The sequence below is a fragment of the Augochlora pura genome, chromosome 5 (assembly GCF_028453695.1).
Source record: "Augochlora pura isolate Apur16 chromosome 5, APUR_v2.2.1, whole genome shotgun sequence".
NCBI lineage: Eukaryota > Metazoa > Arthropoda > Insecta > Hymenoptera > Halictidae > Augochlora > Augochlora pura.
This window is the reverse complement of record NC_135776.1, coordinates 14,065,052-14,082,786: the sequence shown is the minus strand read 5'-3', so window position 1 is coordinate 14,082,786 and position 17,735 is coordinate 14,065,052. Positions and strand designations below refer to the sequence as shown.

The window sequence follows — 17,735 nt, the reverse complement described above, 5'->3', positions numbered from 1 at the left end:
TCGAGAGAATTCTTTCGCAATTTATTTCGAGCTAATTAATTTGCTAAACTACCCTTAGCTTGGGCAAAATGATTTGTTGGATACCTTTCACAGAAAAATTTCTTATGATAACTATATTATATTATTATAATTATATATTATAATATTATATTATTATTATTAGATATCATAATATTATTAACCCCTTGGGTACATTTGACGTCTGAGAGACGTCATTCACTAAAACGTTTATTTTTGTTTTGCAATTCTAATTATTTGAAGACATCTTGATACTACATATGTCATCAATATTGTAGAAATAAATAAATTCTTACGTAAAATGTACTGCTTTTACATACTACTCCAATCAACCAAAAATTATATCCGTTCCACATGCAAATATTTCCTCAAATAAATCTGTACCCAAGGGGTTAATATAATATAAGTATTGCAGCCTGAGCGGAGACAAATGATACCCAATAAATATATCACAATAAATATAATCGAAGAGTATCGCTGAACTAGTTTCAGCTCAAATGATTAAGAAAGACTTAGACGCGAACGTGATAAAAATTATGTGACAAATGCAAATCTAAAAACTACCCCTTTTCAAAATCTCAGAAAAATCGAAGTCTAGTTACGAATAGTTTATTAAGTAAAATTATTCAGAGTTTCTGTAGACCGGAAATAAAGAAAGAGAGCTTCTCGCGAGCCTTATGGGGTCCCCAAAACTAGAACAAGACTGAGGATTCAATGAAAGCATGGCGCCGCGACACTTTACAAACGTTTTCCGTGAACGCGCGACGTGTCCTGGGCGGCGGTACGCCAGCTTCTAGGTTAAAAATAACGACGACGGTAATTATTCAAAGGCATGCGAGTGGATATTTTGACATGGTCATGCACGGGAACGACGTCATCAGCAGTTCCATGGAATCCTCGGCTTGGGAGTACATGCTTCACGTATACGGTGTTGCTTAAGACCGGGCTGGCAACAGTTCGACGCTGAGATATCCATCAATGAAAGAACATGGGTGCACGGAAAGCCGACGCGATAATTGTTTAAAAATATTTTGATATTAATATCGTAAAATCTGCTGCATTTGTAAATGAAATTCGAAGGCATTTATTGCTTTGAAATTCGAGAAATTCATAAAATAGAACGATATTTTCTATCTTTTACTATTTATTATAATTAACGATTATAGTTATCTATTATAATTACTTATTACAATTATTTAACATAATTATTTACATAATCTCTATTTTCTGTGATTACAGACCTTGTAATTAAATTCTTTTAATTAAATTCCTGCACTCGAAAGTAAATATAATCCATGCTTTTGTAAATCAATTGAACTGCTCTATTTACTATTTAGCTGCACTATTATTATCATCGTATAGACAGTAATACGAATTTTATTAAAAATAATTTGGTATAGTACAGTAAATGAATTTCCTTTGTAAAAAGAAGAATAAGACTCGCGAAAGTTGTTAATTATATTTTCGCAACAATGGATATTAATTTTCATATCTCTTCCATCGAGGATCTTCGAACAGTCCTTCTTAACAGGCCACCCGGTATATTCGCGTCCGCGATAATTTAGTGTCAGAGCTCTAGTGGCCGTAAAACTCGCGCGAGCAGGAATACTTCGAAGCCTGTCTACTGCTCAGAACCATAAACAACGATCTCTTATTTGGACGAGGACGACGACGCTGGGCTACGCCTATGTCTCACGGCGTCAGCCCCGTTTCTCACAGGTGTAACCAACGTAATGCTTGATCTAGCCGTAGATCATCTCGATCCGAAATTGGCTATTGTCGATATCTTTCCGTGTACTCGCATGAGCAACGGCTCAACCCTGATCATATACTCGCTGTTTCGTTCAATTCTTTATCTCTGGAAATATATATATATTCTGTATCTCAAGAAATTACTACAGTTCACTTCTATATCTCTAAAACTATAGTTTACACTGTTATAGTATACTAAATTAATTATAGATATTTTAGAAGTTAGTATTAATAAAGAATTTCAAAACTAAAGCTGATCTATGCTACTTGTCATTTTATTACGATCTGTAGTTTATAATGTTATGTTATTTTTATTACAATATTATCTAAAATTTGTCTAATTGTGCGTAAAATTATATTCAGACTATTTTTAGTTAACTATGTTGACTTTTTTATTCAATTTTAATTCACAGTTTGAGAGAAGTAAAAATGTAACCAGAATGTCTAATAACTGATATATTATATATTATATATGATATTGAAATTAAACTAGACTGTCTAATAATTATTATATTACCTATAACATATAGTATATAACATTGTCTAATAACCGACATATCATTATTTACACAATATATAATGCAATCATGAAATACAAAAATATAATAGAAACTGTTGGGATGACGAGGTTGGGAGATGAAGTTGTGTCTTATGTTTGAAATAATTTACTCCAACTCCACGCGTCAATGAAATCAACGTATATCAATGTAATTTATTGCAATTTGAACATAACACAATATTAAACTTTATGACTATATTAAAACAATGAATATTAGAGAACTGTTAAACTTCTGGTGTTACTGTCTCGATAGGCTGTCCTGAAGCGACTGACCCATTCCTTTGTAGGCCCTTGGTTAAATAGGAATGGTGGTGCAATAAACGTCAGGTCAAGACGGCACATTTCCTGATGAGTATGTATTGTGCATTTCGGTGCACACTCCAACAGAAACAATATATACAAAGTCCGATATATTATTACTTATATAACAATATAATAGAATCCTAAAAGACGAAATATTCATCCCCAAATATTATATATTTCTAATGTAATAAAAGTGCTATGCAACGTGTAACAATGTCACAGATTTAGTAAGAACGAAATTGAAGCGAAAAGATTTCGAGGGAAGCATATTACTCCGTGGCGTCGCGTCGCGTCGCGTCGACGTGAATGCATTATGAATGCAAGGATCGCGGAGTTTATTATAGTGGTTTGCGTCGCTGCGCCAGATGCGGAACAACCATGACAACCAACAATTTCCTGGAATTTTTGCTAAAAGGATCGGGCGACGTTTCAATTGCGACGCGAGTCGCGTCTATCAAGAAATTTATAGTTCCCGGTGGCTCGCAAATTGAAAGTTCAGTCTCGAAGTTCGAGACAAGGCTTCCGGAAGGGCAGGAAACTGGACGGCAACCGAGAAGTATCGAAACGCATCGAGCACCCTATGATTTACACGGCACGGGAGTAACCGATGACTACATGGAACATTAGTTATTCTGTCAATGGAACAGCTGCCTCGAGGCGATAGTCTTGTCCACGTCGTTCCGTTGAAATCGGTTTATTTTTAACTGCGACAAATGATTTATGAAATTATTTCCGACCGGAAAGTATTAGCCGACGCGGTTGCCTTTGATTAGGGGCTTGATCCGACGAGACGTTTTTCTACGAGAATACTAACTCGATCGCTACGATCACCTGTTTGCGATGAAATATTCTCTCGTGCGCGGGGATAATTATTTTTATTATTTTTTATTTGGAGGTAGAATTGTATTAGTAGTTTGTGAGACGGTTCTTGAAGCACTGTTATTTTTAGAGAAATTGTCTATGGTTTAAGGATGTTGGCAAGTTTAAGAAAAAATGTTTGGAGAATTTTGGAAAATGATTTGTTATAGTATATCTTGGTTGAAGGCGTTTTGTTTGTTGAATTATATTTAATTGAAAGAAATCCATTTGTAAAACCACCCTTAGCTTGAAGAAATAATTGATCAATTAAAAATCTGTGACCGAAGCAAATTCATTCACTAATTATTTCTAATTAATACAAATGGCTTGTAAAATTATTCTATAATCTGATAAAGTAATTCGTTATAGTCTGATCAGCTGAGAACAATTATTTAGTAAATTATTTCTCATTACGGATAAATGGCGCGTACAATTATCTTAAATAACGTTTAAACTATTTTCGAGCTATTTCCACCTGAAGTTACAATACCAGGCAGAATTTACGGACGCTCTTTCGACATCGAACTGTGAATTCATTACAACAAGATCACACAAATCTGGGTCGGAACGAACGAACGAACGAACGCTGCGAAACGATAGACACCGAAGGACAAATTAATTTCCCTTATCCGATACTTCATTAAACGAGCAACGAAATGAACGCTCGACAAAGCAGTTCATTTTAAATCCGCAAAATCTACACAGTCCAGCAATCACTTACAATCATTCGCATCGAAACCGCGGAGCGTCGAGCCAATTGAAACGAGACCGTTGGGGGGGGGGGGGGGGGGGGGGGGGGGGGGTGAGAGGGAGAGGGAGGGGTGCGCGAAACAGACGTTCCTGTGTTTATGGTTCGCCCCGTGGCGCATTGCATTTGCAAATTGATAAAACCAGAATGGAGGAAATAACGTTGATCGATCACCGTTCGCGTAACTCGCCGTCTAAAAATCGGAGTGCGCATAAATATCGGCGTGCCTATGGACAAATTGCTAAATCGATACCGGCGCGCACGGGGCCCAGTGTTGCTAGCGAGCGATCCAGCGTGCTGCCGACCGAGTCGGAATAAAAAAATAGTCGGAGAGAAAGAGAAAATCGTATAAAGGGAACAAGAGAAAGAGAGAGAGAGGGAGAGGGAGGAACAAATTGGGAAAGAGAACAAGAGAGAGTGAAAGAGAGAAATATAAAGCAAGGGTGCTTAATACGAAGCTTATGTTTTTTTTTATAACATAACTTTTTAAGTCGAGAGTTTTCGAATCGTAAAATTTGCATTAAGAATATTTCTATTCAAAATATAGATGTACGTTTAAAAATTGAAAGATGTGTTTCTTTTTATAGTCGATTGGAAAATCACGGATTTAGAAAGTGGGTATTAAATATGGGACTCGGTTCAACTTCTCTAGGAAATTTATTCTTTTATTTAGTATTTTTTCATATATTGATCATGTCGAATTTGTTTGTTCGGTAGCATAATCTTTGTGGGCTTGTTAATTAAATTGTACACATTGAAGCTATTGTACGCTTGGTCAGCGTTTCTCGTTAATAAAAGTTGCTTCGAATGACCTGAACAATCCCTCATTTCCCGATTGCGAGTGACTTTCGGGACACTCTGTAGAGAGACACAACGAGAGGACAAAAGAGAGAAATATATAGAGGAGAAATCAGAGAAAGATGTAGAGACGAAGTAAAGGAGAAAGAAAAGTGGAAAGAAGAGAGAAATATTGAGAGAAATGGAAAGAAATATGGGGAGGAAAAGAGAGAAATATATCCAGGCAAAAAGAGAGAAATAAAAGAAGAAAGAGAGAGAGAGAGAGAAATATGTGGAGAAAAAGAGAGAAATATATCCAGCTAAAAAAGAGAGAAATATATCGAGATAAAAAAAAAGAGAGAAAAAGGAAAAAAGAAAAAAAATAATGGCAAAACAGAGAGAGAAATATTGAAAGAAAAAGAGAGAGAATCGCCCAGATAAAAAAAAGACAAAAAAGAGAACAGAAACTAGAGGAAACAATACAGAACAAGGCAGAAAATGAAAAAGAGAAACATAGACATAAAAGAGAAGAGAAAAATATAGAAAAAAAAGGGATAACGAGAGAGGTACAGAGAGCAGTAGAGAAGGAAAAATACACAGCGAGAAAAGGAGAGATAAATAGCGGGAGGAAGCCAGGAGGAGGTAGAGACCGAGAGAGAGAGAGAGAGAGAGAGAGAGACGGCTGGCTGCCATTAAATTTAATCCCCGCTATTAATCATTCATCGATCCGAACGCGAAAACGTTGATGTTCCCGATGCTCGGCCGAGCGAGTTAATCTTCGCGACGTGTTGATTAAACGGCCGTTATAAATACGAAAGGCGATCGGTCCGATGGTAATCGGTTCCTCGAGTTACACCGGGCCCGCGGAGAGATGGATCCGCTTCTCTTACGCGTCGGCGGCTCGATCGCTCGATCGCGATCATTTATACTGGATATCGGCGGTAATCTAATTTCGGTCGGTCCCAGACACGCTCGTGTCAACCTCCATTATGAGCCGGCGAGCTTGCAGTTTACGAGCCAGCCTGTAATTAACCATCGACAGCCGGCGGATGGCTTGTCGCCGAGGCGATGAGAGTTGTCGCCATTTTGCTGCCACCGGCGAGATTGATGGGTTACCTGAAATTTCGGTAAAGGAACCTTCGATCGCTCGCGGTTTTCGTCGATCGCGGCGCTTCGAGACTAAGGGGTCTGTACTTTGGAGCCGATTCCTGTGGACTGACCAGCGTTTGGGTCGTCTCGGCGTATAATTAATTTTATAATTATCGAGTGGGGTGTAATGAAGGAGTTTGTTACTTATTTTGTTCATTTTTAATAGAAAATTTTGCAAATTTATACGTTTTCTTTATAAGGCGCACACAGTCAGCGTTTTTGCAAGTGCAGAGCACTGCTTCATTCGAAATTCACTTTGATATTAAAGATATAGTAATTTAACTTTGAAGGCATAGCAGAGATTATTATTCACATTATTTATTTATTTGTCTGAAATGATTTGCATACAGCTGTATCATTTGTATTTATACGTATGACTGCATCAACAATCTATCAGCCCTGCCACAAATGTCAAATGTAAAACTTTGATGAAAAAACACAAATGTAGACTATAGTGGTATATCCATAGAATATAGTAACATTCAGTAGAACTACTGCGAATGTCACGCCATACCGTTCCATCAGTTCATACCTCGAAAATAATAATCAGAATGAAACTAAGTAATAGAGATAATAGTAATTTGATCACCGCAAGATCTTGACACTTTACCCCCAGCTATCATTGGCAATTTCCTCGGTAGCAAAGTTCGAGACAGCCTCGACGAGACACGCACCCGGTATCGCGAGCAGATCGCGAGTCATCGTTCGCATGGGCAGCCGCGCGCCTTGCGAATCCTCGATATTAATTATTTCACCGGCGAGGAAATATTTCGGCGACTGCGTTGCCCGCCGCGTCCGGAAGAGGTACATAAACAGAGACGACGTACATTAACTCGGAGATTGGTACGCGCCCTGGAAAAAGCAGAGGAAACGTCGGTCGCGCGCGCGGCGGGTCGGTCCGCGGCGGGGCTCGCCCTTTTCTCGAGCAAGAAGCTGATCAAAGCGGTGGCGGCAGCGAGCCGCGCATATTTGGTTTCGTCAAGTTCTCCCATCGGTTCCTCCTCCGCGCGGCCCCTTTGAAAAATGGAAATTGCGTCCGGGACGCAAACGAACGAACGCGGAGGAAACGCCTGTGGGCTGTGTTCCCTTTGAACGGGAAACAAGAAATCGCGTAAGCCCGGCTGATTGAACCCCGGGCGCAGAAGTTCGCGCCTCTGTTTGCCCGGCGAAGGTAAAAATATTTACGGGCCCCGATATTAACGAGCTTCGAACTAACGGCAGCCCCCCCCACCGCTTCCTCTTGACAGCGCACAGCGGTTTCAGCGATTTCAGCGATTCAGCGAGGAAGTCGACATTTCCAAATCGATAATTATTATATTCGAATTGCTTGGAAAAAGTCTCTCGACCGCGGAGATGAAGAAATCAACGTGTACATTGTAACGTAAAATTCGGTGCCTATAGAGCTAAATATCGTTAAAATATTTTAAGATCAATCGAACGTCTAAAACTGTACTTTAATTTTAAATTCAATCAAAATTACTTAGAAAAATACAAATTTATTGGAGTGCTGTTCCAATTGAATTTATTATTCGCTATTCAATTGGCATTACGCTTAATTGTTAAATCCGTTAAATAGATCTCAGCGAATTTTTGTGCTAGCTAAAATCAACAATTTTAATTCTATAATCGATTAGTAATGTCTCAGAATTAAATACCGTATGCAGATATTTATACTACAGCCATAATACCATGACAACAGAATCTATATATTATATATTATATTTACATATTTGATAATATTATAATATACGTTTTGTAATCGATTAGAAATGCCTCAGAATTAAATACCGTATGCAGATATTTATACTACAGCCATAATACCATGACAACAGAATCTATATATTATATATTATAATTGTAGAAGACAAAAGGTGAGAAATTAGGTGCGCTGCTTCTTTGGCAAAGATCTTTATTCGACTGCCCCTTTCTCTTCGAAAAAGGGCCCCCTCCCCTCGACGAACCATCTCATCTCCCAAATAGAGACCTCCTTATCTCCGAGACATAAACAGTGCGCCGCCTGACCGGCGACCATCTCAGAGATCGCTTACAAATATATACTGTAATAATTGATATGATACTTGTGCGGAGGTAATACGGTCCCTCCCGACAGATAATTCGAGGCCACCCGGTGGAAGGGCGGAGGACGCAGCAGCGGCGCGAAGAATTCGCGGTGGTCCCAGGCAATTTGTCGGCCGGCGTAATGCCTTTAAATATCATCATCGGGCAGGACGAGATATCAGCTAATTCCGCGAATTCCTCCGCGGGGGCGTAGGCTAAAAGCGAGAAAGCGAGAAAGGGAGAAAGGGAGAATCGGCCACGGTGGACGCGCGCGCGCGCGCGCGCGAGCGACCGTGAGCAGGCGCGAGTTTTAATAGGATCCAAATAGCCGTCGGTGTCCGCGCGGAAAATCCGAATTTATGAACCACCGGAAAGGTTTAAATTATTTAAATTTCCGGAGCGGCGCGCTCTAATCCTGATTTACCACATGGCTTTTCTTGTTACACCGGCACGGGTCGCCGAGCAGATTAACCGACCTGTTATCGCGCGGATGCTTATAAACCGTCCTCGCCTCGCCGATAAGCAGCCGTGAAACTGGACCAAACGCTCTTTCCGAGTCGCCAGGATATGTATATGCTCGATTATTCGTCCTCGAGATTATGGCTGGGGCGTCTCGTCATCGAGCTTCATCTCGTCTACCGTCCGATCGTTAAGCTTGGATTTTATTACAGCGGTTTTCGTGCATTTCTCGCAACAATAAGCTGGTCGAGTAGGATAAATATTTAAAGGATTTTGAAATAGTGAATTATTGTAGAGCTCTGTGATATTATTAAAAAAAGGATTACAGTATATTTTCTACAGTTGTTAATAAAGTTTTTCTTCCTTTTATTAGCTATACGTGTATGCTAATTTAATCATTGTTAATTTATTTTTACTGCTAATTTATCAAGAGTTAATTTCTTAAAAGCCGCTCTTAAATGTACTCTTTATTTTTGCTTTTTCTACTTACGGTCCGCGAACGTCCTGTAAACGGTCTACGAACGGTCTAAAAATCGTGTTAAAAATGTCTATAAAACGCCCCTAAGATGTCCATAAAATGTATTTTAGACGTCTAAACACTATAAGTGTTTCAGACGCTACGAGTCTGAAAAACTATTTCGAATTTGGAGTGAAAATAGCGCCGAAGGGTTCGGACGTTTTAAAGACGTCCTCGGCTATCCAGGAAGTTACCTGGAAGGAAAGAATAGCGCAGAAGGATCGCTCGAATCCAGCGGAATCGACAGTCGAAGGGTGCTCGCCGCAGAAAAGACAGCCTCGGCCCCATTACTCGCGTGTTTGCTTTTAAACTCCGCGTTTCCTCCGCACTTCCTCCGGCGTCATGGCGCAAGTACACGGCATTAATCACCCGAAACAGGCAGCAAAGCACAAAGGAAGCAAACTGGAAGTCCGGTTAATCGGTCCCCTAATCTCCGGGGTCCTAGCAGTCGGCCGTGGCCGGCGATCGATCAAAAAACCGTGTCAAGAGGGGGAGGGCCGTGCAACGATCGCGATTTTTCATTTGTTTCGCGCGAAACAGGCCTTTCGTCGGCCCCCGGGATAGCGTGCGCCGGCGCTTTATTCGTATCTCTGTGCCCGGTTAAGTAATTGGAAGGTCTGGCCCCGGTGATTTATCACCGGTTCCTTGACGGAAAGAAAGACGAAGGGTTAGAGGCCAGAGATTGTTGCCGAGGCTTGACCAATGATCGATCGTTTCGATAGGTGCACCGTCTGTTGTCGGCCCGGGGATCGTGATTAAGTGATTTCCGCGGAAAAAACACATCGCGAACAGACCGCCTAGACCCGGCACCGGGAATGGAAAGTTCGAGTAAGCTCGCGAGTCAATTGTTCATATCTATAGTAGTTGCGATTGAATTAGAGTTGATTTCATTGTCGATTTTCAGGCAGATAATACTGAACGAGCTGAAACTTTGGCTACAGAATTGTTCACTTCCATTTTGAAATAAAATCATTGCAATGGTAGCACGATAGGAACAAAACAGTATAGTATAATAAATAGAATAACAATACGCTATTATATTGAGCAATTAGTATAATAACGTACCGTTATACAATATAATAAAAAGACTTCCCGCGGACTCTTCAAAAACGTCGCTCTGATAAAATCTGCGTAGATAACAGAAGGTTCGATTGATTCCAGGCCAGAATGACATCAAGAAGCTGCGCAAGGAGAACGAGCAACTGCGTAGGGAGATATGGAGCCTCCGGGACGAGTACGACAAGCTCGAGGAGATTCTGAAGAGGCAGAAGAGTCGCGAGGAGAGCGAAGAATACGAGGTACAAGTCCGCGGGAAATTGGGTGTAATGAGGGACGAGTGATCAATAATTTGATTCCGCGGACTTCCGGGCCTGTTTGTTGCCAGACTCGTTTACCCCCCGATAAATCTCTTAGTACTCCAATAAAAGGAATCCTCGGCCCGCCCTCGCCGATACGTAAACAACGATGTTTCCACTGTTATTGCATTTCGGATAAAAACGTTACCTAGATCGCTGATTCTAGCTCGGGTCCCTTCCGGTGTGGACATTGCCGCTAAAGAGGGTCTTCTGTCTCGAGGGTAAAGAGAAATCGATATTCTTGTAGTTTCGATATTATATACTCGATATGATTCTACAGGAGTCGCGGTATCCTGAACGTTTTGGAATGTTAGGATATTATTTTGGAGATGATTTCTCTTGGCAGCTTATTGCTCGATTTGTTCTTTTAGATATTTAGGCTGGACCTCTGCGAAGTATTTCTATATCAGTCCTTTTGGTATGATAAAGTTAACAAGATGCTTGTAATGTAGAGGAACTAACGAGTCTCCCCTTATTGCAGTAAATAATTAATGAAGCATGTAGAATCACTCGTGCCTCATTAGATTTCAAATGGTACTGTGATAATACTATAATCATTATTAAATAATTTTCAAAGAATTTTCAAGTCAAGATACAATTAATTATATAAATTTGCAATCTATCAAAAACAAGTGTAGAAACTCAAAATAGCACAGCGAATTTATTCAGACAATTGTCTATCGCATTGCGCAATTTTCACGAGTTCAATTAATCGCGACAAAATCGTCCCAGCTTCGTCGGCTTCGAACGAAAGACATAATTCAGCAACGATTGGCGAGCAAAGATCGGCTAAACCCCGGAAATCCGAAAATTCTCTAAACTATCATCGTCCGCCGAGTCCCGGTGAAATATCGCGTCAGTCTGCTGATTAGACGGCGAAATTCCAGAGCGTCTTGTATTTCAGATCCGCTCCGACGAGGATGATGGCCCGCAGTCCGACTATTCCCTCGAGGAAGAGGAGGAGGAGGAGGACGAGGAGGACGAGGAGGAGGAGGAGGAGTACGACGAGGACAAAACCACTCGGGTCGCCGGCAAGGATCTCAATAAAGCTGAACAGCTAGAGAACGCGGAGAACCAGAAAATCTCCTCGGAAAAGATGACCAGCAGCAGCCTGCACAGACTGCACGTGGATTTCGACGACCTGTCGGTGGTCGAGGAGGAGGAGGAGTTGAAGAAGGAGAAGGACAAAGCGTCCTCGGAAGATGGCCAGCCGCCGAAAGAAGAGAAGAGCCCGTTCCCGGTTTTCAAGCCGAGACACCTGCACGAGAACATCCCGTTTTACCCAGCCGCGTACGAACCGCCCGGCCTAAGTGCTTCCAACTACTACAACGAGTGTCCGTTCAAGTTCCCGAGCACCTTGAATCTGATGATGGCGCCGCCGATGCAGGAAATGGTGTCCCCTGGGTTACAGGCAGAGCCGTTGCTCCCTGGACTAAGTCTCGAGACCGATCAGATGGTGCACGCGCCGCCCGTCGGCTGGCAGACTAACCTGACGATCCCTCAGAAGCAGATCAACCCGTTCGTCGACGCGGAGGCTTACGACCAGCAACGCTTCGCCTCGTTCTCGACATTTTCCGCGCCTCTTCAAAGCCGAAATCTCGGCGTCAAAGAAACGAACTGCGCCTACAACAGCACCACTCATTTTGCGGACCAGATGAACCCTGAAGCAGCCGCCGAGAACGGCTGGGGTTTCGACGTCAGTCCGTCAAAGGCGTTCAGAGAGCACAGTCCAGGCGACTCGAGGATGAAAGACGCCGAGGACAAGCCTAAGCACTTCTTCGCCCCGCTGCCCTCAAAGAGTAAGAGGCAGACAGACGACACCTCGCCAACTATCAGCCACTTCGGCACAGGCAGTAGCTCCTGCAGCGCCAAAACCGAGTCCACGGTGGTGTCGAAGAGTCACCTGATGCTGCAGAAAGGGTCAGCCGACGTCTACGTCAACGGGGCTATTCCGTGCGAAGAGAACGTATTTCGAAGCAAAGGCGAGCAGAGAACGTTCCTGAGCACGGACAATTTACTGATCGAGGACAGGACAAGCTCCTGTAATCAGCTGACCAAGTCCATGTCCTGCCAGGATCTGTCCAGCGAGTCCCAGCCAGCCTCGATCAGCGCCGAGGCCAGACCGCAGATAATGACTCAGAGCGACAACACCTTGGACAACATATCGGACTCCAGGCCATACAGATCCCACATTAGCGTCACGCTGAAAAGGCCTCCCAGGAAGCAACCGATCAGCCCGGATACGCCAGTGGTCCCCAAACTGCCGACGATGGATTACCGAGTGTTCAAGAACCCTTTTCTGAGGACCTTCGACTCTGCCGCCAGCTATCGAGACCAGAGCAACGTAACCAGACCTCTGTCGGTCCAAGTAAGCGAGGACAATCCTCGTTACTTCCGATCTCAGCCCAACGCTCCAAACTTCCATCGCACAGGGCCGTTGGGAGACAGGTACAGACCTGTGCAAGCGGATCAGAGCCGCCTGCTGATCCCTACGAACCAGTTGCTAAACGGGAAGCTGGTTTCCCCGGCTGCCAAACACGAGATCCAGGTGACCTCCTTCGAGAAGCCTAGTCCGCACACCCTGATCGGCCCGTCGAATCCATACGAACTGACCACTCTGCGGAGGATGACCCCGAACCTTTACTTGCAGACCCAGAACCTCTACCAGAACATGCCTTTCGTCTCAAGAACGGGTCTGTACTCGCAGAGAGGAATGCTGTACTACGACAATCAAGCTAAGAAGGTTCCCGTTCAGACCCAAACGTCCATCGACGGGGACTCCCACCACGAAGACGAGCAGATGTGCTCGCACGAGGAGAGCGCGCCTAGCACGCCGAGCGGGCAACGTCGGAAGAGGACGATCAGAAAGGAGAAGGCCGCGAAAACGACCAGCAACCTCTCCCCTGCGGCGCAGAGGCGGACTCTGAAGAAGCAGATCAGCGTGGCGTCCTCCGAGGTCCCAGAATCCCCTGGAAAGCCGCCGAGGCAGAGGGCCAGAAGGCTCAGCATCACTACGACCACGACTTCCGAGGGCCAGGAGGATAAGCACGAGAGCAGGTCCTCCTCGTCCGGCCAGGACTCGCCCAAGAAGGATCAGACGAGGAGGGTGTCGCTGTACTTCAACGCCAAGAAGAGACCGTCCCTAGCGTCCGTTAAAACCAACCGAAGCGGCAGTCTGGACATCAAGGAGAAAGACGCGACCGTCAACTCTGAACGAGAGAGGACCACCTCCATCAGCAGCAGAGACACGCCTTCCAAGTCCCGGAAAGCCAGCACCAGCAGCGGCAGCGTTCCATGGTGCGCCTGCTGGGGTAATGGCTGCATCTAGCCAAGGCGATAAACTTGACCGGTCCGCGAAAGTGTGTTGACTAATTCAGTGGGCCTGAGAGACACTTAGGCGGAGCGCCTTTGCAAGGACGATGTAATTGCGTGGACGGTGTAATTGATGGCCGAGGGTATGGGGGGTTTTGATGATGGACCTCTTGGGGGTTTATTCTCACGAAGCTGCTACAGTCTTTTATATGTTGAAGAGTACAGGGTAGCAATGGTAAATTCTGCAATGAATTATAGGGATCTGTGTTAGTTCTTTTCGAAAGTTAAAATTCTGCCGCTTGCGCGCCCGTAATGTTCTTGTGAAATGAAAAAAGGGCTCTTCCAAACTTTTGCGAAAATAGGACTAATGCGGGTGACCCTTGACATACAGATTGCAAAGAGAAAGACATCAGGGAGCAGAAACCCTTTCGAGTGTTCTAATAAACCTAGTGCAACATTTAAGACGTTAGTAATAGTGGTACAACAATGGTACAACAATTTCTGAGTGAATAATGTTTAACATTAAGCCTACGAACAGTAAAACTGTGACCAGCGTGCATTGTCTAACACGGACAAAAATATCCAATTTATTTAGTACAGTTTCTGTTACAGTAACTGTTCCAATAATATAATTTGTACGATCATTTTCTGTGAAACTGTCTCGATTGCTCTAGTAATATTAACCCTTTGCGGTCGTATATTTACTCTAGCCACCAAAGCTGTTTATTTATTTCAATTTCACATCAAAATTAAAACATATCATTTTACATATATGTATATTGTACATACGTTTAAACTTTAAAAAAGACACAATAAATTTGATTCCTCCTTCTCAATCTTGCACATTACTGTTCTATTATTAATTACGATCGGCACGAGACCTCTGTACAAACTTAATGTAACCGTAAAGGGTTAAACAAGGAACCGGTCGCCCGACCGTGTTAGCAGGTACAGCGTTAAATAAATTGCGAGTCTTCGTAGATCATGGAAAAGGTGGCCAGATCGGGAGTATCTGAATGAAATATTGATCCCGGGACGACGTACTCTACGAGAAGCAATATTGACCTTCAGCGTAACTACGCGAAGCCGTGCAGCCAATGGGAGAGCTCGTAAAAGTGGCGCCGACGGAACCAGGCCACCATAAACCCGACGGTGTCCAGGTGACGGTATCGTCCAAGGTGTTTCCCGGGAAGAAATACGCGAGCGTGGCCCGTTTCTCCGACGTATACGTCGGACGTGGATCGAATTAAATATTGCAATTAATATTTAATCGGCGCCGCTCGCAACTCCTCGGTCAGCCCGGGTCCATCGACTCTCCGCGACCTAAATTTCGACCGGATTATCGGACTATCTTCCGGTGCGCCACGCCGGTTCAGTGAAATAAAAGTTAATAGCACTTTACGGGGCGAGCGCTGATAGCACTGTGCACATCGCCGAGGACTCCGCCCGGAGAGATGATCGTTCATGCATTTATTTAGCATTAATGCTGCATCCTGTACATATCCTGTATAATGTATATTGGTATATTGCATCGCTAATTGACCGTTCCTACTTGTGTACTTAAAACTCGGCTGCATTCTAATTTGTGTATAAAAAAAACGAAATATAACGAGTAATCACTTCTACGCGGTTTACAATTTTTTATGTCGAACATGCGGCTGATGATGTAGTTAGCTGTTTTAATCGATTTTTATTGACTTTATCGATTAAGATGTTGTGCATTTTATTGGAGGATAACAGCTGGATGTAAATTATGCATGGAAGGTATACGCGTCGATCGTTAATTTGTAACGAATGTATATAATGTATGTCGTATGATATATGATGTCATATCTTTCTTAAATTATTAATTTAACAATTCTTGTTTAGATATTGTACAAGGATGATAGATAGAGTCAGTAACTTGTAATGACCATTGTCAAATTATCATTGCTTTGAGAATTATATATAAATATAATTACGAATATTCGGATATATAATATTATATACGTAGATATATAACATTATATACATAGATATATAATATTGTATATATTTATATAGATATATAAATATATATAATATTATAATATAATATACACATACGACAATATACTAAGCATGGAAGTGCTTTACCACAATGCACTTCCCAAACACATACAACGTCGCATATAATTACACTGTTTAAACAAAATCCCATTAAAAAATGCACAAACAAAAACCGTCAATTCCGAATGCGCTATAATTATCAGCAGCGTGTTGCGACCCCAAGATAGGACCAATCAGAGGATTAATAAACCGAGGACTCGCGAATGACAAAATCGCAGCGGAAAAACGAGCGTTAACAACTATTAATTACAATGGAAACTAGCAACGCGACCTCGCTGAAACCGCTCCGACGACGGAAAGTATAGGGTAGGTGGCCGTGAACGAGCAATCGGGTATAATCCGACCAGGCAGAAGTTCGTCAAATGATCCCGCCGGCCTCCGCGATTCACCATAAACGGTCCGCAATTTTATGGAAGCTTTTCACCGACCCCAGGTAAGATATTACCACCGATGGATCGTCGGTATTTTTGGACCGAGTCATTCGTTCCTCTCTATAATTCATCGAATTATTGATTATTCCGGCGAACTTATTCTAAGAGCCCCATTTATTAATGGCCTCGGCGGGGGTGGTAGCTAAAGGCAAAGTTCGCGAGCATCTTCCTGGTAAACTTCTGAAGCGTTCTGTGTTCGAGTTGCGCCCCTCCCGCCGCCCTCTGGCCATTTCTGCTTAAAGGGGTTGCGGACTCGGAAAAAATTTAAAGAAGTCCCGGCAACCGAATCGCCCGGATAAATTGAATGCACTTATAATTAAACGGGGACGCATTCTCCTTGCTGGAACGTAAGAAGTCGACTTTTCCGATTGATAATTATTTCATTTGCGTTGCTCTATAGAGGTGTATTAAAGAAAATTCAATCGAAAATGGCAGTCGGTATTTATTGAAATTTACTGGTTAATAAATGTAAAAAATATTGAACTTGACACGAGTCATAATAATATAATAAATGGAATAGAATTAAATGAAAACACTATGCAATAGTACTCTACAATATAAGTGAGAAAATGATTTTAATTTTACAGTGAAAATAACTTCGAGAGCAAAGGGTTAATTTCTGTCACTTGTTCATAAATTGGCCTAACAACGGTGCACGGTATAGTGAACACTATTTATATTTATCAGGCTACTATATCCCAACTAAGATCGACGGCCCCGGTTAGACACACACGCAGCGGTTCAATAAGGCAAGTTCGGGTCTCGCGTCAGCTAAAATTGAATTTCCGAGGTACGGGGGGACGCGAAAAAATTCCGTCTGCGATTTATCGTCGGACGTCGCAGCCGTCGCGCCGCCAATTACGCGAGCAGAGAATATTTCAGCGGCGGCACCGAGCCCCGGGTGTATCAATTCGACAAATAAATTGGTAAAATCCGGCGGTGACGAACTAATAGTCTTCCAATTATTCCGCGCGGAGAGTCACCGGCTGACGACAGACGCCACCACCCTCTCCGGTCCGGAGGGGGGGGCGACGAGAGGGTTCAAAGAAAAAGGAGGTCGGATCGTCGCACAATGGATGCCGGTGTAAAGCTTTTCAGCGGCGGTGCGCTCGCAGGAAAAGGCGCGGACAGGTTGCAAGGGTGTCAACGCCTGCAAAGACAAGGAGTGGGTGGGTTCTCCACGGGGTGGGCGAGAAGGGTGGGCGAGAAGGGCGGCGGAAAGGGTGGCGGAGAAGAGCGAGCTGGTGTGGCGCAGACTGGCGCAATTAAAATGCAAATTATCTCTTTTCGCGAGGCCATATTTCCAGAAGAGCCGGGCGCGCTCGCGCGAGCTCTCGCGCTACCCTACGCC

General features: G+C 43.2%; 2 protein-coding genes across 3 annotated transcripts in view; one reads left to right on the top strand and one right to left on the bottom strand.

Moving 5' to 3' along the window:
- Positions 1-14,643, top strand: part of LOC144470308 (uncharacterized) — a 33,768-nt gene extending 19,125 nt beyond the window's left edge. For both annotated transcript variants that reach the window (XM_078181294.1, XM_078181295.1), the window contains exons 2-3: positions 10,360-10,496; positions 11,458-14,643. In XM_078181294.1, the coding sequence (XP_078037420.1) occupies positions 10,360-10,496; positions 11,458-13,881 (2,561 nt within the window). In that variant the 3' untranslated portion in view covers positions 13,882-14,643. The remainder of the gene's footprint in view (positions 1-10,359; positions 10,497-11,457) is intronic.
- Ror (tyrosine-protein kinase transmembrane receptor Ror) overlaps positions 1-17,735 on the bottom strand; it is a 359,630-nt gene that overhangs the window by 257,382 nt on the left and 84,513 nt on the right. The gene's annotated exons all lie outside the window — the stretch shown is intronic.